General features: G+C 41.5%; 5 protein-coding genes across 9 annotated transcripts; all 5 read right to left on the bottom strand.

The window, feature by feature from the left end:
- Positions 1–990: 990 nt before the first annotated feature.
- LOC141911655 (uncharacterized) lies at positions 991–3590 on the bottom strand. The gene is made up of 2 exons (XM_074802649.1): positions 3413–3590; positions 991–3175 (listed from the first exon to the last, which is right to left on the bottom strand). The coding sequence occupies exons 1-2, from the start codon at positions 3588–3590 to the stop codon at positions 2400–2402; spliced, it is 954 nt and encodes a 317-aa protein (XP_074658750.1). The 3' UTR covers positions 991–2399.
- LOC141911654 (uncharacterized) lies at positions 3526–27152 on the bottom strand. 5 transcript variants are annotated; one of them, XM_074802646.1, is made up of 6 exons: positions 26954–27152; positions 25423–26630; positions 5305–5432; positions 5005–5156; positions 4399–4487; positions 3526–3889 (listed from the first exon to the last, which is right to left on the bottom strand). In XM_074802646.1, exons 1-6 carry the CDS (start codon positions 27075–27077, stop codon positions 3662–3664), a joined length of 1929 nt encoding a protein of 642 aa, XP_074658747.1. In that variant the 5' UTR covers positions 27078–27152; the 3' UTR covers positions 3526–3661. The 5 variants fall into 5 exon arrangements, with proteins under 5 accessions (XP_074658747.1, XP_074658744.1, XP_074658745.1 ...); XM_074802643.1 differs by lacking the exons at positions 25423–26630; positions 26954–27152 and adding exons at positions 23337–24544; positions 24973–25156; XM_074802644.1 differs by lacking the exons at positions 25423–26630; positions 26954–27152 and adding exons at positions 21421–22628; positions 22919–23277.
- LOC141912165 (uncharacterized) lies at positions 11275–13316 on the bottom strand. Its single transcript, XM_074803380.1, has 2 exons — positions 12848–13316; positions 11275–12554 (listed from the first exon to the last, which is right to left on the bottom strand). Exons 1-2 carry the CDS (start codon positions 12975–12977, stop codon positions 11275–11277), a joined length of 1410 nt encoding a protein of 469 aa, XP_074659481.1. The 5' UTR covers positions 12978–13316.
- On the bottom strand, positions 16499–18449 carry LOC141912120 (uncharacterized). Its single transcript, XM_074803342.1, has 2 exons — positions 18304–18449; positions 16499–18006 (listed from the first exon to the last, which is right to left on the bottom strand). Exons 1-2 carry the CDS (start codon positions 18431–18433, stop codon positions 16688–16690), a joined length of 1449 nt encoding a protein of 482 aa, XP_074659443.1. The 5' UTR covers positions 18434–18449; the 3' UTR covers positions 16499–16687.
- On the bottom strand, positions 18940–21125 carry LOC141912164 (uncharacterized). The gene is made up of 3 exons (XM_074803379.1): positions 20962–21125; positions 19675–20882; positions 18940–18957 (listed from the first exon to the last, which is right to left on the bottom strand). Exons 1-3 carry the CDS (start codon positions 21086–21088, stop codon positions 18940–18942), a joined length of 1353 nt encoding a protein of 450 aa, XP_074659480.1. The 5' UTR covers positions 21089–21125.
- Positions 27153–27164: the final 12 nt, after the last annotated feature.

Genomic DNA, 27164 nt, shown 5'->3' with positions numbered 1-27164 from the left:
TTTCGAATTTGAATGTAACAGTTTTTAACGGTCACTAATATGCAATTGATACGCGTGTATCGTGGTTATTCGCCAGACGAATTCAACTAGAAATATAAATAGTCCTCTCACCATAGAAAAGTGGAAATTTGCCGGGGAATCAAATATAGGGCGGCCTACATTCGACCGACGAAGTGGTGAGCCCTTCGATTCGGAATCATTCTGAAGGTTACCGAGGTTTATTGATACATAAGACTGAACCGACGTGTGCGCTCTCAACATCCGCGAGAGAACCTGTGGACATTGCCGAATTTTCACGAGGTGCCGAATGAGATTCATTCGACGGATATAGTTCGAGTCGAATCGGATTCCTTCGTAAGCGACGGACAGTGCCGAATCTGTAGTTCGAGTCGAATCGGATTCCTTCGTAAGCGACGGACATTGCCGATTCTATAGTTCGAGTCGAATCGGATTCCTTCGTAAGCGACGGACATTGCCGATTCTATAGTTCGAGTCGAATCGGATTCCTGCGTAAGCGACGGACATTGCCGATTCTATAGATCGAGTCGAATCGGGTTCACTCGTTGCAGACGAACATTTGAAACGTTCAAAAGTGTTTTTTAGTCATTGTTGGATTTATATGCGATAAATCGAACCGGCAGAGAAATGGATGGACTGGTGACCTTCAACCTATTGCTGCTTCTGCTAAACGGAAACATTGATCAGGTAAATGACAACTAATTTTAATAATATAATGATGATGATGATAATTTATTTCTTTATATAGCGCTATATATTCTAAAATAATAATAGCGCTTTAGATTAACATTAAAACAGGTTACAATAATAATAATAATAATAATAATAATAATAATAATAATAATAATAATAATAATAATAATAATAATAATAATAATAATAATAATAATAATAATAATAATAATAATAATAATAATAATAATAATAATAATAATAATAATAATAATAATAATAATAATAATAAAATTGTCGGAATACTATTTCAATACAGAACATACGATCACATTTTATACACAGATGTGGGACGTTTTATCAAACTTTTAGAGGTGGGTTATATAGATATGTGCTTGTTCTTTGGTTTTCAAACCAATTCGATAATTCTTTTAACCGGTTACTTATTTCAAGCCGACCCGCGAATTTATTGGAGTCATCCGTTATTGACAACCAGACCCGCGGAAAGTTCCGACGACTAGTTACGTACGAACACGGAAAGTTTAGCGAGAATCTTGCTTTCAGTGGTCAAGTTGAGGAAAAACCGTCGTGAGGAATAAATGTACCTCAGTTATAGAGAGTGAGTGACAAACTGCTTGTACAAACGTCCCAACCGAATTATAGGGTGAGGAGTTTTGACCCCGTTGATCTACTGAGAGAGATCGTTCCCAGAAGAGGTCAGCGGCAGACATTTTATCATTCGTTTAGCCGGTATCTTACAACGCGATTATATTATCGTTATTCAATTTCATGCGCTTCGGGATTTTATTAAAGTCTGTTCGTAATTATCCCCGCGTGGACCGGGATCAAGTCTGACCTATCGCTACTCACTCCCCAGGGGGCGCTCCGTCCTTAGACTTGCGCTACATCTCGCTCCAAATTCAATACCTATAATTTCTTTCCGCGTCCATCGAACGCCGAAACAGAACCATGATAATCCTAATCTCTTTATGCTTCCGTTAATCCGTTGTTTCTCGACAACTAAACGGAGAGGGATTATTTTTTTCCGGCGCACGAATACCCCACCGTCGGGAGATTCACTCCAGCTAACAAATATTCACAATACAACGGGCCAAATCTGACTCTAAATCCTTATCGTAAAGAGTAGAAACTTCTAACGATATAAATCCTCGCCTAACAATGAATATATTCTCATCTCGACTAATGGACCTTGTTTATATCTCGCTGAGACTCGTCGAGAAGCCCTTCATTTGCATAATCGGTTTCTACTAGGGGCGAACATTATTATTTGCCGGTGAAAATGGCGTCGTTTTCAATGCGGAAAATCAAGTCAAGAGCGCCACTTGTTTTGTCACATTTTGACACGACGTTTTTATCGAATGTAATTTACGCGTCTGGGTTACGACCATTGAACCTCGTTCGCTCGCTACTCGTCGCCTTACTAAAATTCATTTCCACAAATTCAGATCAATTACCGCGCTTAATTTCATCGACATATTTTCGTCGCTTTTAGATTTATTGACAAGTTATTTTTCTAGTGTATACTTCAGTTTAGTACTTGACAGTATCGGGTCGGGCTAGGAATAATATTTGGATCCGTTGAATTCTTCATAGGGCTCATATTATGAACTTTAGGCAGGTTTCGATTGACATCTGCCGATTCCGGGATTCTCTTCTGGCGCGTACGTTTCAACCAGAATACGCTCTACCTATTCCGGAATTAGCATATTCTGTAAACCCGATAGAAGCGGCCGGTAGAGAGTTTGTAATCTGTAAACCCGATAGAAGCGGTCGGTAGAGAGTTTGTAATCTGTAAACCTGATAGAAGCGGTCGGTAGAGAGTTTTTAATCTGTAAACCTGATAGAAGCGGCCGGTAGAGAGTTTGTAATCTATAAACCCGATAGAAGCGGCCGGTAGAGAGTTTGTAATCTGTAAACCTGATAGAAGCGGCCGGTAGAGAGTTTGTAATCTGTAAACCTGATAGAAGCGGCCGGTAGAGAGTTTGTAATCTGTAAACCTGATAGAAGCGGCCGGTAGAGAGTTTGTAATCTGTAAACCTGATAGAAGCGGCCGGTAGAGAGTTTGTAATCTGTAAACCCGATAGAAGCGGCCGGTAGAGAGTTTGTAATCTGTAAACCTGATAGAAGCGGCCGGTAGAGAGTTTGTAATCTGTGAACCCGATAGAGGCGGCCGGTAGAGAGTTTGTAATCTGTAAACCCGATAGAAGCGGCCGGTAGAGAGTTTGTAATCTGTAAACCCGATGGAAGCGACCGGTAGAGAGTTTGTAATCTGTAAACCCGATAGAAGCGGCCGGTAGAGAGTTTGTAATCTGTAAACCTGATAGAAGCGGCCGGTAGAGAGTTTGTAATCTGTAAACCTGATAGAAGCGGCCGGTAGAGAGTTTGTAATCTGTAAACCTGATAGAAGCGGCCGGTAGAGAGTTTGTAATCTGTAAACCTGATAGAAGCGGCCGGTAGAGAGTTTGTAATCTGTAAACCTGATAGAAGTGGCCGGAAGGGAGTTTGTAATCTGTAAACCCGATAGAAGCGGCCGGTAGAGAGTTTGTAATCTGTAAACCCGATAGAAGCGGCCGGTAGAGAGTTTGTAATCTGTAAACCTGATCGAAGCGGCCGGTAGAGAGTTTGTAATCTGTAAACCTGATAGAAGCGGTCGGCAGAGAGTTTGTAATCTGTAAACCTAACGGAAGCGGCCGGTAGAGAGTTTGTAATCCGGAATTGATATTCCTAAACCGGAATACTTCAAATCGAAAACTACCGTATGATTTTCTAATAAACAAAAAATGAGGAAATAGCTGTTTGAAAAGTTTAAGCTTATAGTAATCCCCAGACGTTAAAATAATCACAATATTTAGAAATCGTTTTCTTCTCTCAATGTTCATCTTAAAACTTATTACGTTTCTAAGAAACAAGTGCGACGAAATTGCTAATTTCTCATATTCATAAATCTATTTCAAGCTTGAAAGATGTTACGTTTGACTAATTCCAGACACCTTTCATCTCGAATAGCTCTGGGCTGTTTGAATTGGTTGCTGGTTGTGTTCGGGTTCAGTTCTAGGTAAAGAAGTTTCAACTCGAGGAACGTTCCCTTTTGCACCTGTATCACCTGCATGGGACTGATCGAACCGTTTTTCCTGAGCATGCCGTAAACGTCGAATTTACGAATCAAATTCTCGTCGAACTAGAACGAAGAGGGGGAAAAAAACGATGAGGATAAACAAGTTCGTAGGGGATGTTCGTGATTTCGCGTATGGTTCAATTAGTCTTATAGTGGGTGGGTAAGTGTAAAAATAGGGTGATGGCATCAGGTCACGCTACAAAGGTCCCCCTCGGTATAAAGTTTTGTTTGTTTGTTTTGGCTTAACGTCGTTTGGATCTTGTTTTCCCCAACCATGTCCGATTATTCGTTTAACCTCACGACGGGACTAAGGCCTTTGACGTGTTGCCCGCACAAGTCAGCCAGCAGGACTCGAACCCACTGGTCACTCAGCACTGATAGTGGATGCAACGGCATCACGCCTTATCTCACTGAGGCAAGTTACTTAAGGGTGATAGGGAAATATTAATCAAAAGACACGATCGAGATCACAACTGGCCGGATGGTAGGCCGGAGCCGACCATGGGTTTATCGTGGTTTGACTTTTTCCTGGATTCTTATCAAATTCGCAGAACTTTAGTTAATAGAAATACCTTTGTTTTCTGTTCAGCTGTCAATGCCGTGTCTCCTTGTATCTCAATAAACAACACGTAAAATCGTTGCTTCCCTTCATCTCCTCCGTCTTAATGAAACATAAACACAGAACATGGAATTAGATGCAGATACATAGTTTCCCGAGCCTCGTTGCATCACAGTCAACGTGACTTCACTACAAATTGGTTTAAATATCTTAAAAGGGCTAGTTTTAAGTTGTTAGATTGGTTGTAGAACCAAAATGAGTTTAAACTGGTCTTAAGCTGTTAGATTGGCTATAGAACCAAAGTGAGCTTAGACTTAGCTCAAGTTGTTAGATCGGCTATAGGACTATGCTGGTTTTAGACTGGTCTAGTGAGTAACATGTCCTGTGGTATAGTTTCACGCACGATCGGATATTTTCACAAACCACATATTGGTATAAGCCCATCTGATTGCAAAAAACTTACCACTAACGATTCGGTAACTAAGAAATTTTTAGAATGGCTTTATGACCGCAATTAGCTTAGATTGGTTCGATTAGCTATGGAACCAAGTTCGTCTTAGACTGGTCTTCACTCCAAACCATGACTGCAAAACTGCCCTTGTATATATTTCAAACTCACCTTCTCCAGTAATCGCCTGCCAGTGTATGTTCTCGGTTGCCGTGTAACTGACCAGTTCGACCTCCGTCAATTCGCCCATTGTTGCGTCGATAGCTGCTTGAAATACGCCCTCTGGTGTCTTCTCCCAAAACAAATTCAAAAGTTGACCCAACCTTCGAGAGAAAAAAAATACAAGATTGAAATTCGTGACGAGTGGTCACATGATGCCGAAGAGGGATTGTGGAAGCGACCAATCAAGAGTGTTTTGACGTTGATGTCGTAATGGGACTTATGTTGGCAGCCATGTTTTCGGGAGTTTACCTGTATTCTATACGATAAACTGGTAACTGATTCCAGTAACCTTTCACTTTAACCACGTCCCCGGTCCTATATCTGTAAACACCATTCATTCCTGTACTGACAACTTCATATTCTTCATCCTCGACTAACTATACCAAAAATAGAAATCATAGTTATTAGTTAATACATGGGTGGAGAAGATACACATTATCCGTGTACGATGAAGAGGGAAATCCCAGAATAGATTCAGCCAAAAGTGAAAAGCTCTGTGGTATATATTTCGAGCAAAATTTCGGCCAAAAGTAATATAAGTCATCGGCAGGAGAACAAAATGAAATAACAGAATATTCACGCAACGCACTTGTGAAGAACGCAAAAATTGTGTTTCTAGAAAAATATGCATTTGGAATATTTGCAACCGATCAATGACTTTACACTGTGCTCATGGACCCTTTAAAATATATGTTTTATGGATAAAAATGACTTTTTGCTCGGTCATAAGCTTAATCTGAAATGACTTTTCAAGGAACCTCGATAAAGCGTAATTGAATTGAACCTTCTTGATATAGAAAATGAAAATATGCATGTTTGCGTGAACCTGATAAGCTAGTCTGGTGGTCGGTTTGTCGAGTTCACATTCGTTACGAGGTATAAATTCTAGAAACTGTCGATGTAACATCGGAACATAATGACCATCAGGAACACCTGGCATAGTGATACCATATTTGCCCTCAGTAGCTCCGTGCACGGTAAACTTCATCATTACAGAATCGTTCAGATATTTGGCTCTGATGACAGCCGATTCAGAAGTGAACGATCCAGTCGTCACCTGTGCAACCATCTGCAACTCCGGCCACACGCGACTGAGCATCTTATCGAAACCTTCACCGAACAACATTCTCAGTTCATCAGCGCGAGCTTTATCCGGCTCCAGTTGGCAGACGATCCGGCGGCGCAGGTCGATGTCAAGGTCGAGTTTGTCGGTCAATGTACCACGTTCTATGTCGTCACAGATTTCCTGCCAGCGAGATTCGATCGTGGAAACGAAACTGCGCATAATAGTCGGGAATGAGCCTTGTATGAATTGTAGTTTTGGTTCTTGTAAAGCAATCCGCGCCTGAATGTACATCTGTACCGATTCACTCAGTTTGTGCTCTCGCATACAGTCCGGTTTTAACGAATAAGCATGCTCGCCTACTAGCGCCATTATACCGGCAACTGGTTTACCAAAACGGTTTAAATTCGGCTTTTGCAGAATAAGAATCTCGAGGATTTTACGAAGCCCCGCTCGTGCAGTCATACCGTGTTTGTATTCAGTGTATCTCAGTAAAGGGAAGTAATCTTTCATGAGTGAATTCCACGCTCTACAAGAGTACGGTATGTGTTTACTCTTGCCAGTAGTTCCCGACGTCATACCGTATTTGATGGCTTTACCCGGACTGACCAGGTCCCCGGCGTCTGTTTCTATCATCCTATCCACCAATTCGCGGTAACTGTCGTATTTAGACAGTGGCACCTGCTGTCGGAATTTCTTTACGTCGTCAATTTCGGCGAATCTGAATTTCCTGCCGTATTCCGTGTGACTTGCTTCCCTCATCAGATTGACTAGAAAGGCTTCTTGTTGCTTGGCGACGTCTAGCGAGTGACGTATGAACTCAGCGTAGCGCCATCTTCCGGTGGTCATTGTTTTCACTACGTCGTAGTATTGGTGATAGAGACTGGACCAGGAGTGAGAATCACTGGGATCTCGGCTGCGAATATCACTGATAATACCGGTTATAACGACTAATACTGAACATGCGCAACCTGCGAAACAAAAACATCAAAGGTCATTAACATCGGGGTTGATCGAGGTCGTCTAGAATTTGAAGAGGTGTTAAATCAATAACCGCGAACTCTGGTAACACGAGAAATACAAGCTTTCGTTACTAGTGACCAGTTTCTGCTTCGCCGGGTTTCATTAAACCTGATTGAGCCACTGTGCACTTGAAGCTAAACTTATAAAATCGAGTTAACCTACTAATTACTATAAGTCTTTACGTGTTTTAATCTAGAATTTACGATCGATATAATCAATATTTGAAAGCAGTCGCTTCTTACCTGCGCATACAATATCGCAGTTCAAACCGTACAGGTGAATATTGACAGCGATCCAGATCATTGTGACAAAACTGGCCGTCAAAAACATCAGCCATAACGCGTACAACTGCCTGTGCATACCCATCGTCATAAAAACGCCTTACACCGCGCAGTCACAGAATGAAATATTGTCATTTAGCCTGAAAACCAGTTCGGCTGGTTTCGCTAGATATCTATAGCGACCGAGCTGTCATTTTATTGCATAAATACTGCTACATCTAGTCCGTTTATAAGCACTGCTCATACGTAAATTTAATGATATCAGTTAAACCGTCGATGCACAAATGAATATTAATCAACAGGTGCCGCAATAATTAGCCCATATTGCCTTGACGCAGACCCTATAGCTTTGTAGCAAATACACACAGAAAATCGATACATATATGTATCACGACGACCTCTTGGCATGTTCTCATTCATTCATAGTAGATATTGAAAAACAAAGACTGGTGATATGAGTCAGAAAGTCACAATGCACTTAATCCGTCAATTAGATGAATCGTTACTTTTGAGCCAGTCCCTAAATTGACGATTATTGCGAGGTCGACTGTATATCCAGTTGTCTGACAGGACTGCGTTATAAAGCATCGAGCACTTTTTTACTTAGGTATGTAAACTGCTCTGAAACGCAGAGGAGCACAGAAAAGAAAATTAAATCATCATCACTGATAACTTCGCAGGAAACTATTGTTATTTTCGTGATATTATTTTCCATTCCCCTTTCGCGAGCGTTCTAAACAATTAATGTCCTATCAAATTCGACTAGTAGCAGCATCTTGGCGCGATAATAAATTCTGACAAAATAAAACAGACACTCTGAACTAGTGGATTCCATGTATGTGGTATGCATCCTATTTTAAACTCGTTATTTACGAAACAGAACACCATCAACAAATGAGGTAAAACTTGAAATTATTATATATTTCAATTTCAAGGATTCTCGTAGGTAGGTATATAATTGCTGTAGGAAATCACAAACTCTTCGTTTGTTTGTGTTGTGAGCATTATTCATGTGCCAAAATAAATGGAATGCTCCTGGAATATCTGAATCAAACATACATTCCAGTCACATTCTCCATTAGTTTCTCTAATTATAATATCAGCTTCGAATTCCCGGCAATGAATTTACCTTATAAACCTTGTAAATTCTATGGTCATTCCCCTGAGTTCAAATGTAAGAGGCGTAGAAAACATGTTATCGCTGCCTTGCAGCTATATTGATTTTAATCATTTTCTGAGAAAAAAAACACATAAAGACTTGGGAAATGAGGAATGAAAATAAAAAAACTAAATTAACGAAATATACCAATAGAGTGATGTAAAAAGATTTTAAAAACCTGATGAGCTAGTCTGGTGGTCGGTTTGTCGAGTTCACATTCGTTACGAGGTATAAATTCTAGAAATTGTAGATGTAACATCGGAACATAATGACCATCAGGAACACCAGGCATAGTGATACCATATAAACCTTCAGTAGCTCCGTGCATTATAGACTTCATCATTACAGAATTGTTCAGATATTTGGCTCTGATGACAGCTGACTCGTGAGTGAACGCTCCAGTCGTCACCTGTGCAACCATCTGCAACTCCGGCCACACGCGACTGAGCAACTTATCGAAACCTTCGCCGAACAACATTCTCAGTTCATCAGCGCGAGCTTTATCCGGCTTCAGCTGGCAGACGATCTGACGGCGCAGGTCGATGTCAAGGTCGAGTTTATCGGTCAGTGTACCGCGTTCGATGTCGTCACAGATTTCCTGCCAGCGAGATTCGATCGTGGAAAGGAAACTGCGCATAATAGTCGGGAATGAGCCTTGTATGAATTGTAGTTTTGGTTCTTGTAAAGCAATCCGCGCCTGAATGTACATCTGTACCGATTCACTCAGTTTCCGTCCTCGCATACAGTCCGGTTTTACCGAATAAGCCTGCTCACCTAGTAAAACTAATGCCCCAGCTACTGCCCTACCGAAGCGGTTTAGAATCGGTCGATGTAACATACGTAGCTCCAATATTTTTCCCAAACCCACTCTTGATGTGACATCGTGTTTGCACTCAATGTACCTGAAGAAATAATGATAATAACTAAACAGCATTTTCCACGCTTTATTATTGTACGGTATGTGTTTACTCCTGCCTGTAGTTCCCGACGTCATACCGTATTTGACGGCTTTACCCGGACTGACCAGGTCCCCGGCGTCTGATTCTATCATCCTATCCACCAGTTCACGGTAACTGTCGTATTTAGACAGTGGCACCTGCTGTCGGAATTTCTTTACGTCGTCAATTTTGGCGAATCTGAATTTCCTGCCGTATTCTGTGTGACTTGCTTCCCTCATCAGATTGACTAGGAAGGCTTCTTGTTGATTGGCGACGTCCAGCGAGTGACGTATAAATTGAGCGTAGCGCCATCTTCCGGTGATAAGCGTAATTACTACGCATCGGTATTGACGATAGAGACTGGACCAGGAGTGAGAATCACTGGGAACTCGGCTGCGAATATCACTGATAATACCGGTTATAACGATTAACACTAAAGACACACAACCTGCAAAACAACGACATCAAACGTCATATGAGGGTTGATTGTGGTCGTCTAGAATTTGTAGCCGTCTTAAATCAATAAACGCGAATACTGGTTAGAACGGCAGGTAACCTTGATTGTTTTTAGAACACAAGTTACTTTAAGTGCATTGTAGCTTCAACAGGTCTCATCTACCCGATGAAGCCACTATCTACTACAATGTAGTAGCGATAGTTTTCAATGAAATCAAGTTAACCACTAAAACAACTATTCTTGCGTACTACTCTAGAATGTACAATCGATATTATTTGAAAGCAGTCGCTTCTTACCTGCGCATGAAGTATTGCAGTTCAAACCGTACAGGTGAATGTTGACAACGGTCAGGGTAATTGTTAAAAAATTGGCGGCTAAAGACATCATCCATAACGCGTACAACTGCCTACGCATACCCATCATAAAAACACCAGTAAACCCTCGTTAAAAAATCCTTAAAAACTGCGTCGCATAAAAAGAAATACCTTCGCTTGGCTTAAAAACCAGTTCGGGCGGTTTCGTTTGATATCTTTAAAGACTGTGACCTCTCATTTTGTGGTATAGATTTAACAATACTGAGTCGTTTCTGACCCGACTACGTTATCAAACAAATAAAGCTATTTTTGATTTTGACTTATTGACATTTGAACATGTAAACCGCCACGAAACGTAGTCGAGCGCAGAGAAAATGAAATGAAATCATCATCAGTAATTAGCACTTCGCAGAAAATTCTATAATATGTTTATTTTCGTGATTGTCATTTTCATCTCCTTTCCAAGCAGCAAGCGTTCTATAAAACGTGTGCCTCGTCCACACGACTAGTTACAGCTTCTAAACGTAATAATAAATTTTGACAAAAATAAAACACACTTTCTGGACCAGTAGTTTCAATATGTGTACCGTCCATCCTATTTTAAAATGTTTATTTTACGGAACAAAACACCACCCAGAAATACGGTCAAACGTACAATTACTTGAAAATTCAGTTTCAAGTACTGTTGTGGATTCGGATATAATTACTGCACGATATTGATCGTTTGTGACATTAGTCACGTGCCAAAGTAAGTGGACGGAACCGAGAATACCCAAATCAGATATCCATTTCAGTAACATTACCGATTTTCTACAGTTATAATATCAGGTTTTATTCCCCGGCAATAAATATCTTTTGCAATTTTTCAATCCCTTAACTTCATATGCAAAAGGTGCGGAAAACTGCTTATCGTTGCTTAGCAGGTGCATTAATCATAATCATTATCTGTGAAAAAAAAACAACAAACCGGTAAAAGCTTAGAATCTAAGGAATGGAAAAATTATATAAAACGAAATTGATAAGAAGTACTTGTAAAATGATTAAAATATATTCATAAACCTGATGAGCTAGTCTGGTGGTCGGTTTGTCGAGTTCACATTCGTTACGAGGTATAAATTCTAGTAACTGTAGATGTAACATCGGAACATAATGACCATCAGGAACACCTGGCATAGTGATACCATATTTGCCCTCAGTAGCTCCGTACTCAGACTGCATCATAACAGAATCGTGCAGATATTTGGCTCTGATGACAGCTGACTCGTGAGTGAACGCTCCAGTCGTCACCTGTGCAACCATCTGCAACTCCGGCCACATTCGACTGAGCAACTTATCAAAACCTTCCCCGAACAACATTCTCAGTTCATCAGCACGAGCTTTATCCGGCTTCAGTTGGCAGACGATCTGACGGTGCAGGTTGAGGTCAAGGTCGAGGTTATCGGTCAATGTACCGCGTTCGATGTCGTCACAGATTTCCTGCCAGCGAGATTCGATTGTGGAAAGGAAACTGCGCATAATAGTCGGGAATGAGCCTTGTATGAATTGTAGTTTTGATTCTTGTAGAGCAATCCGCGCCTGAATGTACATCTGTACCGATTCACTCAGTTTCCGTCCTCGCATACAGTCCGGTTTTAACGAATAAGCATGCTCGCCTACTAGCGCCATTATACCGGCAACTGGTTTACCAAAACGGTTTAAATTCGGTTTTTGTAGAATAAGAATCTCGAGGATTTTACGAAGTCCCGCTCGTGCAGTCATACCGTGTTTGTATTCAGTGTATCTCAGTAAAGGGAAGAAATCGTTCATGAGTGAATTCCACGCTCTACAACAGTACGGTATGTGTTTACTCTTGCCAGTAGTTCCCGACGTCATACCGTATTTGATGGCTTTACCCGGACTGACCAGGTCCCCGGCGTCTGTTTCTATCATCCTATCTACCAGTTCGCGGTAACTGTCGTATTTAGACAGTGGCACCTGCTGTCGGAATTTCTTTATGTTGTTTATTTCGGCGAATCTGAATTTTCTGCCGTATTCTGTGTGACTTGCTTCCCTCATCAGATCGACTAGAAAGGCTTCTTGTTGCTTGGCGACGTCTAGCGAGTGACGTATGAACTCAGCGTAGCGCCATCTTCCGGTGGTCATTGTTTTCACTACGTCGTAGTATTGGTGATAGAGACTGGACCAGGAGTGAGAATCACTGGGATCTCGGCTGCGAATATCGCTGATAATACCAGTTATAACGACTAATACTGAACATGCGCAACCTGCGAAACAAAAACATCAAAGGTCATTAACATCGGGGTTGATCGAGGTCGTCTAGAATTTGAAGAGGTGTTAAATCAATAACCGCGAAGACTGGTAACACGAGAAATGCAAGCTTTCGTTACTAGTGACCAGTTGCTGCTTCGCCGGGTTTCATTAAACCTGATTGAGCCACTGTGCACTTGAAGCTAAAATTACTTATACAATCTACCTACTAATTACTATAAGTCTTCACGTGTTTTGGTCTAGAATTTACGATCGATATAATCAATATTTGAAAGCAGTCGCTTCTTACCTGCGCATACAATATCGCAGTTCAAACCGTACAGGTGAATATTGACAGCGATCCAGATCATTGTGACAAAACTGGCCGTCAAAAACATCAGCCATAACGCGTATAACTGCCTGTGCATACCCAACGTCATAAAAACGCCTTACACCGCGCAGTCACAGAATGAAATATTCTCCTTTAGCCTGAAAACCTGTTCGGTTTCGCTAGATATCTATAGCGACCGAGCTGTCATTTTATTGCATAAATACTGCTACATCTAGTCCGTTTATAAGTACTGCTCATACGTAAATTTAATGATATCAGTTAAACCGTCGATGCACAAATGAATATTAATCAACAGGTGCCGCAATAATTAGCCCATATTGCCTTGACGCAGACCCTATAGCTTTGTAGCAAATACACACAGAAAATCGATACATATATGTATCACGACGACCTCTTGGCATGTTCTCATTCATTCATAGTAGATATTGAAAAACAAAGACTGGTGATATGAGTCAGAAAGTCACAATGCACTTAATCCGTCAATTAGATGAATCGTTACTTTTGAGCCGGTCCCTAAATTGACGATTATTGCGAGGTCGACTGTATATCCAGTTGTCTGACAGGACTGCGTTATAAAGCATCGAGCACTTTTTTACTTAAGTATGTAAACTGCTCTGAAACGCAGTGGAGCGCAGAAAAGAAAATTAAATTATCATCACTGATAACTTCGCAGGAAACTATTGTTATTTTCGTGATATCATTTTCCATTCCCCTTTCGCGAGCGTTCTAAAAAATTAATGTCCTATCAAATTCGACTAGTAGCAGCATCTTGGCGCGATAATAAATTCTGACAAAAATAAAACAGACACTCTGAAGTAGTGGATTCCATGTATGTGGTATGCATCCTATTTTAAACTCGTTATTTACGAAACAGAACACCATCAACAAATGAGGTAAAACTTGAAATTATTATATATTTCAATTTCAAGGATTCTCGTAGGTAGGTATATAATTGCTGTAGGAAATCACAAACTCTTCGTTTGTTTGTGTTGTGAGCATTATTCATGTGCCAAAATAAATGGAATGCTCCGGGAATATCCGAATCAAACATCCATTTCAGTCACATTCTCCATTAGTTTCTCTTATCAGCTTCGAATTCCCGGCAATGAATCTACCTTATAAACCTTGTAAATTCTATGGTCATTCCCCTGAGTTCAAATGTAAGAGGCGTAGAAAACATGTTATCGCTGCCTTGCAGCTATATTGATTTTAATCATTATCTGAGAAAAAAAACACATAAAGACTTGGGAAATGAGGAATGAAAATAAAAAAAAATAAATTAACGTAATATACCAATAGAGTGATGTAAAAATATTTTTGAAACCTGATGAGCTAGTCTGGTGGTCGGTTTGTCGAGTTCACATTCATTACGAGGTATAAATTCTAGAAACTGTAGATGTAACATCGGAACATAATGACCATCAGGAACACCAGGCATAGTGATACCATATAAACCTTCAGTAGCTCCGTGCATTATAGACTTCATCATTACAGAATCGTGCAGATATTTGGCTCTGATGACAGCTGACTCGTGAGTGAACGCTCCAGTCGTCACCTGTGCAACCATCTGCAACTCCGGCCACACACGACTGAGCAACTTATCGAAACCTTCACCGAACAACATTCTCAGTTCATCCGCGCGAGCTTTATCCGGTTTCAGTTGGCAGACGATCTGACGGCGCAGGTCGATGTCAAGGTCGAGGTTATCGGTCAATGTACCGCGTTCGATGTCGTCACAGATTTCCTGCCAGCGAGATTCGATCGTGGAAACGAAACTGCGCATTATAGTCGGGAATGAGCCTTGTATGAATTGTAGTTTTGGTTCTTGTAAAGCAATCCGCGCCTGAATGTACATCTGTACCGATTCACTCAGTTTTTGCCCTCGCATACAGTCCGGTTTTACCGAATAAGCCTGTTCACCTAGTAAAACTAATGCCCCAGCTACTGCCCTACCGAAGCGGTTTAGAATCGGTCGATGTAACATACGTAGCTCCAATATTTTTCCCAAACCCACTCTTGATGTGACATCGTGTTTGCACTCAATGTACCTGAAGAAATAATGATAATAACTAAACAGCATTTTCCACGCTTTATTATTGTACGGTATGTGTTTACTCCTGCCTGTAGTTCCCGACGTCATACCGTATTTGACGGCTTTACCCGGACTGACCAGGTCCCCGGCGTCTGTTTCTATCATCCTATCCACCAGTTCACGGTAACTGTCGTATTTAGACAGTGGCACCTGCTGTCGGAATTTCTTTACGTCGTCAATTTTGGCGAATCTGAATTTCCTGCCGTATTCTGTGTGACTTGCTTCCCTCATCAGATCAACAAGAACGGCTTCTTGTTGCTTGGCGACGTCCAGCGAGTGACGTGTGAATTGAGCGTAGCGCCATCTTCCGGTGATAAGCGTTATTACTACGCATCGGTATTGACGATAGAGACTGGACCAGGAGTGAGAATCACTGGGATCTCGTCTGCGAATATCACTGATAATACCGGTTATAACGATTAACACTAAAGACACACAACCTGCAAAACAACGACATCAAACGTCATATGAGGGTTGATTGTGTTCGTCTAGAATTTGTAGTCGTCTTAAATCAATAAACGCGAATACTGGTTAGAACGGCAGGTAACCTTGATTGTTTTTAGAACACAAGTTACTTTAAGTGCATTGTAGCTGCAACAGGTCTCATCTACCCGATGAAGCCACTATCTACTACAATGTACTAGCGATAGTTTCAATGAAATCAAGTTAACCACTAAAAAACTATTCTTGCGTACTACTCTAGAATGTACAATCGATATTATTTGAAAGCAGTCGCTTCTTACCTGCGCATGAAGTATTGCAGTTCAAACCGTACAGGTGAATGTTGACAACGGTCAGGGTAATTGTTAAAAAATTGGCGGCTAAAGACATCATCCATAACGCGTACAACTGCCTACGCATACCCATCATAAAAACACCAGTAAACCCTCGTTAAAAATCCTTAAAAACTGCGATGCACAAAATGAAATACCTACGCTTGGCTTAAAAACCAGTTCGGGCGGTTTCGTTAGATATCTTTAAAGACTGTGACCTCTCATTTTATGGTATAGATTTAACAATACTGAGTCGTTTCTGACCCGACTACGTTATCAAACAAATAAAGCTATTTTTGATTTTGACTTATTGACGTTTGAACATGTAAACCGCCACGAAACGTAGTCGAGCGCAGAGAAAATGAAATGAAATCATCATCAGTAATTATCACTTCGCAGAAAATTCTATAATATGTTTATTTTCGTGATTGTCATTTTCATTTCCCTTGTCAAGCAGCAAGCGTTCTATAAAACGTGTGCCTCGTCAACACGACTAGTTACAGCTTCTAAACGTAATAATAAATTTTGACAAAAATAAAACACACTTTCTGGACCAGTAGTTTCAATATGTGTACCGTCCATCCTATTTTAAAATGTTTATTTTACGAAACAAAACACCACCCAGAAATACGGTAAAACGTACAATTACTTGAAAATTCAGTTTCAAGTACTGTTGTGGATTCGGATATAATTACTGCACGATATTGATCGTTTGTGACATTAGTCACGTGCCAAAGTAAGTGGACGGAACCGAGAATACCCAAATCAGATATCCATTTCAGTAACATTACCGATTTTCTACAGTTATAATATCAGGTTTTATTCCCCGGCAATAAATATCTTTTGCAATTTTTTAATCCCTTAACTTCATATGCAAAAGGTGCGGAAAACTGCTTATCGTTGCTTAGCAGGTGCATTAATCATAATCATTATCTATGAAAAAAAAACAACAAACCGGTAAAAGCTTAGAAAATGAGGAATGGAAAAATTATATAAAACGAAATTGATAAGAAGTACTTGTAAAATGGTTAAAATATATTCATAAACCTGATGAGCTAGTCTGGTGGTCGGTTTGTCGAGTTCACATTCATTACGAGGTATGAATTCTAGAAACTGTAGCGATAACATCGGAATATGATGACCATCAGGAACACCAGGCATAGTGATACCATATTTGCCCTCAGTAGCTCCGTACTCAGACTGCATCATAACAGAATCGTGCAGATATTTGGCTCTGATGACAGCTGACTCGTGAGTGAACGCTCCAGTCGTCACCTGTGCAACCATCTGCAACTCCGGCCACATTCGACTGAGCAACTTATCAAAACCTTCCCCGAACAACATTCTCAGTTCATCAGCACGAGCTTTATCCGGCTTCAGTTGGCAGACGATCTGACGGCGCAGGTCAAGGTCAAGGTCGAGTTTATCGGTCAATGTACCGCGTTCGATGTCGTCACAGATTTCCTGCCAGCGAGATTCGATCGTGGAAAGGAAACTGCGCATAATAGTCGGGAATGAGCCTTGTATGAATTGTAGTTTTGGTTCTTGTAAAGCAATCCGCGCCTGAATGTACATCTGTACCGATTCACTCAGTTTGTGCACTCGCATACAGTCCGGTTTTAACGAATAAGACTGCTCGCCTACTAGCGCCATTATACCGGCAACTGGTTTACCAAAACGGTTTAGATTCGGTTTTTGTAGAATAAGAATCTCGAGGATTTTACGAAGCCCCGCTCTCGCAGTCATACCGTGTTTGTATTCAGTGTATCTCAGGAAAGGGAAGAAATCGTTCATGAGTGAATTCCAAGCTGTACAACAGTACGGTATGTGTTTACTCTTGCCAGTAGTTCCCGACGTCATACCGTATTTGACGGCTTTACCCGGACTGACCAGGTCCCCGGCGTCTGTTTCTAGCATCCTATCTACCAGTTCGCGGTAACTGTCGTATTTAGACAGTGGCACCTGCTGTCGGAATTTCTTTATGTTGTTTATCTCGGCGAATCTGAATTTTCTGCCGTATTCTGTGTGACTTGCTTCCCTCATCAGATTGACTAGAAAGGCTTCTTGTTGCTTGGCGACGTCTAGCGAGTGACGTATGAACTCAGCGTAGCGCCATCTTCCGGTGGTCATTGTTTTCACTACGTCGTAGTATTGGTGATAGAGACTGGACCAGGAGTGAGAATCACTGGGATCTCGGCTGCGAATATCACTGATAATACCAGTTATAACGACTAATACTGAACATGCGCAACCTGCGAAACAAAAACATCAAAGGTCATAAATATCGGCGTTGATCGAGGTCGTCTAGAATTTGAAGAGGTGTTAAATCAATAACCGCGAAGACTGGTAACACGAGAAATGCAAGCTTTCGTTACTAGTGACGAGTTATGTTTCGCCGGGTTTCATTAAACCTGATTGAGCCACTGTGCACTTGAAGCTAAAATTACTTATAAAATCGAGTTAACCTACTAATTACTATAAGTCTTCACGTGTTTTGGTCTAGAATTTACAATCGATATAATTAATATTTGAAAGCAGTCGCTTCTTACCTGCGCATACAATATCGCAGTTCAAACCGTACAGGTGAATATTGACAGCGATCCAGATCATTGTGACAAAACTGGCCGTCAAAAACATCAGCCATAACGCGTATAACTGCCTGTGCATACCCAACGTCATAAAAACGCCTTACACCGCGCTGTCACAGAATGAAATATTCTCATTTAGCCAGAAAACTAGTTCGGCCGGTTTCGCTAGATATCTATAGCGACTGAGCTGTCATTTTATTGCATAGACACTGCTACATCAAGTCCGTTTATAAGTACTGCTCATACGTAATGATATCAGTTAAACCGTCGCTGCACAAATGAATATTAATCAGCAGGTGCCGCGTTTATTAGGCCATATTGCCTTGACACAGACCCTATAGCTTTGTAGCAAATACACACAGAAAATCGATACATACATGAATCACGACGACCTCATCGCATGTTCTCATTCATTCATAGTAGATATTGAAAAACAGAGACTGGTGATATGAGTCAGAAAGTCACAATGCACTTAATCCGTCAATTAGATGAATCGTTACTTTTGAGCCGGTCCCTAAATTGACGATTATTGCGAGGTCGACTGTATATCCAGTTGTCTGACAGGACTGCGTTATAAAGCATCGAGCACTTTTTTACTTAAGTATGTAAACTGCTCTGAAACGCAGTGGAGCGCAGAAAAGAAAATTAAATTATCATCACTGATAACTTCGCAGGAAACTATTGTTATTTTCGTGATATTATTTTCCATTCCCCTTTCGCGAGCGTTCTAAAAATTTATGTCCTATCAAATTCGACTAGTAGCAGCATCTTGACGCGATAATAAATTCTGACTAAAATATAACAGACACTCTGAACTAGTGGATTCCATGTATGTGGTATGCATCCGATTTTAAACTCGTTATTTACGGAACAGAACACCATCAACAAATGAGGTAAAACTTGAAATTATCAAATATTTCAATTTCAAGGATTCTTGTAGGTAGGTATATAATTGCTGTAGGATATCACATACTCTTCGTTTGTTTGTGCTGTGAGCATTATTCATTTGCCAAAATAAATGGAATACTCCGGGAATATCCGAATCAAACATCCATTTCAGTCACATTCTCCATTATTTTCTCTTATCATAATATCAGCTTCGAATTCCCGGCAATGAATTTACCTTATAAACCTTGTATATTCTATGGTCATTCCCCTGAGTTCAAATGTAAGAGGTGTAGAAAACATGTTATCGCTGCCTTGCAGCTATATTGATTTTAATCGTTATCTGAGAAAAAAACACCTAAACACTTGGGAAATGAGGAATGAAAATAAAAAAAAACTAAATTGACGAAATATACCAATAGAATGATGTAAAAAGATTTTAAAAACCTGATGAGCTAGTCTGGTGGTCGGTTTGTCGAGTTCACATTCGTTACGAGGTATAAATTCTAGAAATTGTAGATGTAACATCGGAACATAATGACCATCAGGAACACCAGGCATTGTGATACCATATAAACCCTCAGTACCCCAATACTCGATAGCCTTCATCATTACAGAATCGTGCAGATATTTGGCTCTGATGACAGCCGATTCAGAAGTGAACGCTCCAGTCGTCACTTGTAAAACCATCTGCAACTCCGGCCACACGCGACTGAGCAACTTATTAAAACCTTCACCGAACAACATTCTCAGTTCATCAGCGCGAGCTTTATCCGGCTTCAGCTGGTAGACGATCTGCTGGCGCAGGTTGAGGTCAAGGTCGAGGTTATCGGGCAATGTACCGCGTTCGATGTCGTCACAGATTTCCTGCCAGCGAGATTCGATCGTAGTAAGGAAACTACGCATAATAGTCGGAAAAAGACCTTGTATGAATTGTAGTTTTGGTTCTTGTAGAGCAATCCGCGCCTGAATGTACATCTGTACCGATTCACTCAGTTTCCGTCCTCGCATACAGTCCGGTTTTACCGAATAAGACTGCTCGCCCACTAGCACCATTATACCAGCGACTGGTTTACCAAAACGGTTTGAATTTGGTTTATGCAGGATTAGAAGCTCGAGGATTTTACAAAGTCCTGCTCTTGCAGTCATACCGTGTTTGTATTCAGTGTATCTGACTAAATACAGGTAATCGTTCATGAGTGAATTCCACGCTTTATAGTTGAATGGTATATGTTTATTTGGACCAGTGGTTCCCGACGTCATACCGTATTTGATGGCTTTACCCGGACTGACCAGGTCCCCGGCGTCTGTTTCTATCATCCTATCCACCAGTTCACGGTAACTGTCGTATTTAGACAGTGGCACCTGCTGTCGGAATTTCTTTACGTCATTAATTTCGGCGAATCTGAATTTCCTGCCGTATTCTGTGTGACTTGCTTCCCTCATCAGATCAACAAGAACGGCTTCTTGTTGCTTGGCGACGTCCAACGAGTGACGTGTGAATTGAGCGTAGCGCCACCTACCAGTGGTCAGTGTTTTCACGACGTCGTAGTATTGGTGATAGAGACTGGACCAGGAGTGAGAATCACTGGGATCTCGGCTGCGAATATCACTGATAATACCGGTTATGACGACTAACACTAAACACACACAACCTGCAAAACATTAACATTCTTAGTCTCTGCGTACTCTAGCATTTACAATCGATATTAATTTGAAGCAGTCGCTCCTTACCTGCGCATAAAGTATCGCAGTTCAAACCGTACAGGTGAATATTGACAGCGATCCAGATCATCGTGACAAAACTGGCCGTCAAAAACATCAGGCATAACGTGTATAACTGCCTATGCATACCCATCATAGAAAAAAAACCTTGAAACCACACATTCACAGGCCGTTCCATGGGTCTCGTGATCCTGATAACTATTATCAGGCGATTTCGTCACAGATATGTTTAACAACTGCCGTCATTGCGTGACATAGATTTTACTCTATCTTATCGTCTCACATTTTAGCCAAGCTCAGGTCGCATAACGACCCGAACAGATCGTAGTCAGAACATCGGCCCGAGTTCACGGTTTTTTATTTGAAAAAAAAAAACAACAAGTACTAGAAGCCTGGAAAATGAGGAATGAAAAAATGAAACGTTATTGATAAAAAGTATTGGAGGATAATGAAAAATAATTTAACAACCTGATGTGCTAATCTGGTGGTCGGTGTGTCGAGTTCACATTCGTTACGAGGTATAAATTCTAGAAACTGTAGCGGTAACATCGGAACATAATGACCATCAGGAACACCAGGCATAGTGATACCATATAAACCCTCAGTACCTCCATACAAGTTAAACTTCATCATTACAGAATCGTTCAGATATTTGGCTCTGATGACAGCTGACTCGTGAGTGAACGCTCCAGTCGTCACCTGTGCAACCATCTGCAACTCCGGCCACACGCGACTGAGCAACTTATCAAAACCTTCACCGAACAACATTCTCAGTTCATCAGCGCGAGCTTTATCCGGCTTCAGCTGGCAGACGATCTGACGGCGCAGGTCAAGGTCAAGGTCGAGTTTGTCGGTCAATGTACCGCGTTCGATGTCGTCACAGATTTCCTGCCAGCGAGATTCGATCGTGGAAACGAAACTGCGCATTATAGTCGGGAATGAGCCTTGTATGGATTGTAGTTTTGATTCTTGTAAAGCAATCCGCGCCTGAATGTACATCTGTACCGATTCACTCAATTCGTGCCCTCGCATACAGTCCGGTTTTACCGAATAAGCCTGCTCACCAAGTAAAACTAATACCCCAGCGATCGGTTTGCCGAAACGGTTAACTTTTAGTTTATGTGAGATGCGAAGCTCCAATAATTTGCCCAATCCCACCCTTGAAGTTACACCGTGATTGTATTCGACGTATCTGCAGAAATAATGAAAATAGTTATAAATCATTGTCCACGCTTTATTATTGTACGGTATGTGTTTATTCAGTCCAGTGGTTCCCGACGTCATACCGTATTTGACGGCTTTACCCGGACTGACCAGGTCCCCGGCGTCTGTTTCTATCATCCTATCCACCAGTTCACGGTAACTGTCGTATTTAGACAGTGGCACCTGCTGTCGGAATCTTTTTAGATCGTCAATTTCGGTGAATCGAAATGTCTTGCCGTATTCCGTGTGACTTGCTTCCCTCATCAGATCGACTAGAAAGGCTTCTTGTTGCTTGGCGACATCTAGCGAGTGACGTATGAATTTAGCGTAGCGCCACCTACCAGTGGTCAGGGTTTTGACGACGTCGTAGTATTGGTGATAGAGACTGGACCAGGAGTGAGAATCACTGGGATCTCGGCTGCGAATATCACTGATAATACCGGTTATAACGACTAATACTGAACATGCGCAACCTGCAAAACATCAACAGCATCAAAGGTCATGAATATCGGGGTTGTACGAGGTCGTCTAGAATTTTTAGCAGTGCAAAATATTAAAAAAAAAAACACGAAGACTGGTATCACGAGAAATACAAGCTTTCGCTACTTGTCAAAAGTAGCTTAATCAGGTTGTTTACCCGAACAATCTACTATACACTATTAGGCTATTAGTTACTATTTATATCAACCTAACGTGCTTAGCACTATAGTCGTCGCGGGCTAGAATCTGCAATCGATAATAATTGGAAGCAGTCGCTCCTTACCTGCGCATATAGTGTCGCAGTTCAAACCGTACAGGTGAATATTGACAGCGATCCAGATCATTGCGATAAAACTGGCCGTCAAAAACATCAGCCATAACGCGTTTAATTGCCTATGCATACCCATCGTAGAGACACCTTAAAACCGCGCAGTCACAAAATGTCTTATTCGTCTCGTGATCCCGTTATCTGTCCTCGATTAGCAGTTCATATAGATATATCTTTAACAACTGTCGCCAATTTGTGACACAGATTTTACTGTATGTTATCGTATCGCACTTTAAATCAGGTCGTTATACGTTACACAAAAACATGCAACGATTTTTATGAAAAAGAACACGTAAAACATCGGTAATTGGGGAATGAAAAAGTATTAAAAGAAATTGATAAAAAGTACCGATAAAAGGTGAAAATATTTAACCTGATGGGCTAGTCTGGTGGTCGGTGTGTCGAGTTCACATTCGTTACGAGGTATAAATTCTAGAAACTGTCGATGTAACATCGGAACATAATGACCATCAGGAACACCCGGCATAGTGATACCATATACACCTTCAGTACCTCCATACCCCACAGCCTTCATCATTACAGAATCATTCAGATATTTGGCTCTGATGACAGCCGATTCGTGTGCGAATGCCCCAGTTGTCACCTGTGCAACCATCTGCAAGTCCGGCCACACGCGACTGAGCAACTTATCAAAACCTTCACCGAACAACATTCTCAGTTCATCAGCGCGAGCTTTATCCGGCTTCAGTTGGCAGACGATCTGCCGGCGCAGGTCAAGGTCAAGGTCGAGGTTATCGGTCAATGTACCGCGTTCGATGTCGTCACAGATTTCCTGCCAGCGAGATTCGATCGTGGAAACGAAACTGCGCATTATGGTCGGGAATGAGCCTTGTATGAATTGTAGTTTTGTTTCTTGTAAAGCAATCCGCGCCTGAATGTACATCTGTACCGATTCACTCAGATGATGCCCCCGCATACAGTCAGGTTTTACCGAATAACCCTCCTCACCAACTAGCGCCATTATACCAGCGACTGGTTTACCAAAACGGTTTAGATTCGGTTTATGTGGCATTAGAAACCCGAGGGTTTTACGAAGCCCCGCTCTTGCAGTCAAACCGTGCTTGTACTCGGTGTATCTAGCAAAATAGATCATATCGTTCACGAGAGAATTCCACGCTTTATAATTGTAAGGTATGTGTTTATTTGGACCAGTGGTTCCCGACGTCATACCGTATTTGATAGCTTTACCCGGACTGACCAGGTCCCCGGCGTCTGTTTCTATCATTCTATCCACCAGTTCACGGTAACTGTCGTATTTAGACAGTGGCACCTGCTGTCGGAATTTCTTTACGTCATCAATTTCGGCGAATCTGAATTTCCTGCCGTATTCTGTGTGACTTGCTTCCTTCATCAGATCAACAAGAACGGCTTCTTGTTGCTTGGCGACGTCCAACGAGTGACGTATGAATTGAACGTAGCGCCATCTACCGGTGGTCAGAGTTTTGACGACGTCGTAGTATTGACGGTAGAGACTGGACCAGGAGTGAGAATCACTGGGATCTCGACTGCGAATATCATTGATAATACCGGTTATAACGACGAACACTGAACATGCGCAACCTGCAAAACATCAATGGTCATAAATATCGGGGTTGGTTGAGGTTCTCTAAAATCAATTGCCGTGTAAAATCAATACACTTGAAAACTAATTGCTCGTAGGTTACCTTGAGTTTATAAGAAAAAGTAGCTACTAGTGCTTCATCAGGTTTCATTAACCTGGGGCCAGTTGCACAGTCGTGACTTAAGCCCAAAAGTGGTCCTAAATCTTAAGACTGGTCTTAAGTTGTTAGATGGGCTATAGAACTGAGTTGGTCTTAGACTGGTCTTAAGTCTAAGCCATGACTATGCAACCGGCCCCTGATGGTAACACTGTGTACTAGAAGCTTAAGTTACTAATAAAATCAAGATAACCTAGTAAGTACTATAAGTCTTCACGTGCATCAGTCTAGAATTTATGATTCACTTATTTGAAAGCAGTCGCTCCTTACCTGCGCATATAGTATCGCAGTTCAAACCGTACAGGTGAATATTGACAGCGATCCAGATAATTGTGATAAAACTGGCCGTTAAAAACATCAGCCATAACGCGTACAACTGCCTGTGCATACCCATCATACAAACACCAGTTAAACCGAGAAGTCACAAAATGTCTTATGAGTCTCGTGATCCTGATCTGATAACTATCCTCAGGCGATTACGTCATACACATAGTTTATATGCGTATAACAACTGTCGTCATTTTGTGACATTGAGTTTACTATATCTTATCGTGTCATACTTAAAAATCAGGCCCGAGCACTTTGTTAAAACATGCAATCATTCGCTATGAAAAACAAACAAGTAGCCCGGAGGCGTAAAAAATGAGAAATAAGAAAACAAAGAATTGAAACGAAATTTACGATAAGTACTGGTAAAATGAAGGAAAAAGATTTATAAACCTGATGTGCTAGTCTGGTGGTCGGTTTGCTGAGTTCACATTCGTTACGAGGTATGAATTCTAGAAACTGTAGATGTAACATCGGAACATAATGACCATCAGGAACACCAGGCATAGTGATACCATATACACCTTCAGTAGCTCCGTGCATTGTAGACTTCATCATTACAGAATCGTGCAGATATTTGGCTCTGATGACAGCCGATTCGTGAGTGAACGCTCCAGTCGTCACCTGTGCAACCATCTGCAACTCCGGCCACATTCGACTGAGCAACTTATCAAAACCTTCACCGAATATCATTCTCAGTTCATCCGCACGAGCTTTATCCGGCTTCAGTTGGCAGACGATCTGCCGGCGCAGGTCAATGTCAAGGTCGAGTTTATCGGTCAACGTACCGCGTTCGATGTCGTCACAGATTTCCTGCCAGCGAGATTCGATCGTAGTAAGGAAACTGCGCATAATAGTCGGGAATGAGCCTTGTATGAATTGTAGTTTTGATTCTTGTAAAGCGATCCGCGCCTGAATGTACATCTGTACCGATTCACTCAGTTTACACCCTCCCATACAGTCTAGTTTTACCGAATAAGCCTGTTCGCCAACTAGCGCCATTATCCCGGCGACAGGTTTGCCGAAACGGTTTAGATTCGGCCTATGCGGGATACGAAGCTCAAGGATTTTACGAAGCCCCGCTCTCGCGGTCAAACTATGTTTGTACTCGGTGTATCTGCGTAAATAGATCAAGTCACTTACAATCATATTCAAAGCTTTATAGTTGAATGGTATGTGTTTGTTTGGACCAGTGGTTCCCGACGTCATACCGTATTTGATAGCTTTACCCGGACTGACCAGGTCCCCGGCGTCTGTTTCTATCATCCTATTCACCAGTTCACGGTAACTGTCGTATTTAGACAGTGGCACCTGCTGTCGGAATCTCTTTACGTCGTTAATCTCGGCGAATCTGAATTTTCTGCCGTATTCTGTGTGACTTGCTTCCCTCATCAGATCAACAAGAACGGCTTCTTGTTGCTTGGCGACGTCCAACGAGTGACGTATGAATTGAGCGTAGCGCCGCCTACCAGTGGTCAGTGTTTTCACGACGTCGTAGTATTGGTGATAGAGACTGGACCAGGAGTGAGAATCACTGGGATCTCGGCTGCGAATATCACTGATAATACCGGTTATAACGACTAACACTGAGCACACACAACCTGCAAAACATCAACAGCATCGAAGGTCATATCAGGATTGGTTGAAGTTGCCTTGAATTTGTAGCCGTTTAAAATCAATAATTGCGAAGACTGGTTGAACGGTAGGTAACCTTGATTGTTTTAAGAACACGGGCTAATCAGTTAAGTGCATGTAAGCTTCAACAGGTCTCATCTACCTGATGACGACACTATGCCACTATATACTACGATGTAGTAGCGAAAGTTATCGATACAATCACGTTAACCTATTAGGCACTATAAGTCTTCATGTGTTTTGGTCCAGAATTTTCAATCGATATTATTTGGAAACAGTTGCTCCTTACCTGCACATATAGTATCGCAGTTCAAACCGTACAAGTGAATATTGACAACGATCCAGGTCATCGTGACAAAACTGGTCGTCGAAATCACCAGCCATAACGCATGTAACCGTCTATGCATACCCATCTTACAATACCTTGAAACCGCAACTCGCAGAATGCCGTCTCGTGATTCTGGTATCTGTCATCGAATGGCAGTTTATATAGATATTTC

This window comes from Tubulanus polymorphus, chromosome 10 (genome assembly GCF_964204645.1).
Source record: "Tubulanus polymorphus chromosome 10, tnTubPoly1.2, whole genome shotgun sequence".
Classification (NCBI taxonomy): domain Eukaryota; kingdom Metazoa; phylum Nemertea; class Palaeonemertea; order Tubulaniformes; family Tubulanidae; genus Tubulanus; species Tubulanus polymorphus.
This window is presented reverse-complemented; position numbering and strand designations above follow the sequence as displayed.

What these genes read in the sequence shown, in the direction of transcription:
- LOC141911655 (XM_074802649.1), bottom strand. Translation starts at nt 3,590, where the DNA reads ATGAACATTGAGAGAAGAAAACGATTTCTAAATATTGTGATTATTTTA. An exon ending in TATCAATTCCGGATTACAAA is followed by an intron (nt 3,176 to 3,412) that starts CTCTCTACCGGC and finishes TTTACAGATTAC; the next exon opens with AAACTCTCTACCGGCCGCTT.
- LOC141912165 (XM_074803380.1), bottom strand. Translation starts at nt 12,977, where the DNA reads ATGACGTTGGGTATGCACAGGCAGTTATACGCGTTATGGCTGATGTTT. An exon ending in CTGCGATATTGTATGCGCAG is followed by an intron (nt 12,555 to 12,847) that starts GTAAGAAGCGAC and finishes TTTGTTTCGCAG; the next exon opens with GTTGCGCATGTTCAGTATTA.
- LOC141912120 (XM_074803342.1), bottom strand. Translation starts at nt 18,433, where the DNA reads ATGACGTTGGGTATGCACAGGCAGTTATACGCGTTATGGCTGATGTTT. An exon ending in CTGCGATATTGTATGCGCAG is followed by an intron (nt 18,007 to 18,303) that starts GTAAGAAGCGAC and finishes TTTGTTTCGCAG; the next exon opens with GTTGCGCATGTTCAGTATTA.
- LOC141912164 (XM_074803379.1), bottom strand. Translation starts at nt 21,088, where the DNA reads ATGATGGGTATGCATAGGCAGTTATACACGTTATGCCTGATGTTTTTG. An exon ending in CTGCGATACTTTATGCGCAG is followed by an intron (nt 20,883 to 20,961) that starts GTAAGGAGCGAC and finishes AATGTTTTGCAG; the next exon opens with GTTGTGTGTGTTTAGTGTTA.
- LOC141911654 (XM_074802643.1), bottom strand. Translation starts at nt 25,099, where the DNA reads ATGATGGGTATGCACAGGCAGTTGTACGCGTTATGGCTGATGTTTTTA. An exon ending in CTGCGATACTATATGCGCAG is followed by an intron (nt 24,545 to 24,972) that starts GTAAGGAGCGAC and finishes GATGTTTTGCAG; the next exon opens with GTTGCGCATGTTCAGTGTTC. An exon ending in CAGCTGAACAGAAAACAAAG is followed by an intron (nt 3,890 to 4,398) that starts GTATTTCTATTA and finishes TCTTCGTTCTAG; the next exon opens with TTCGACGAGAATTTGATTCG.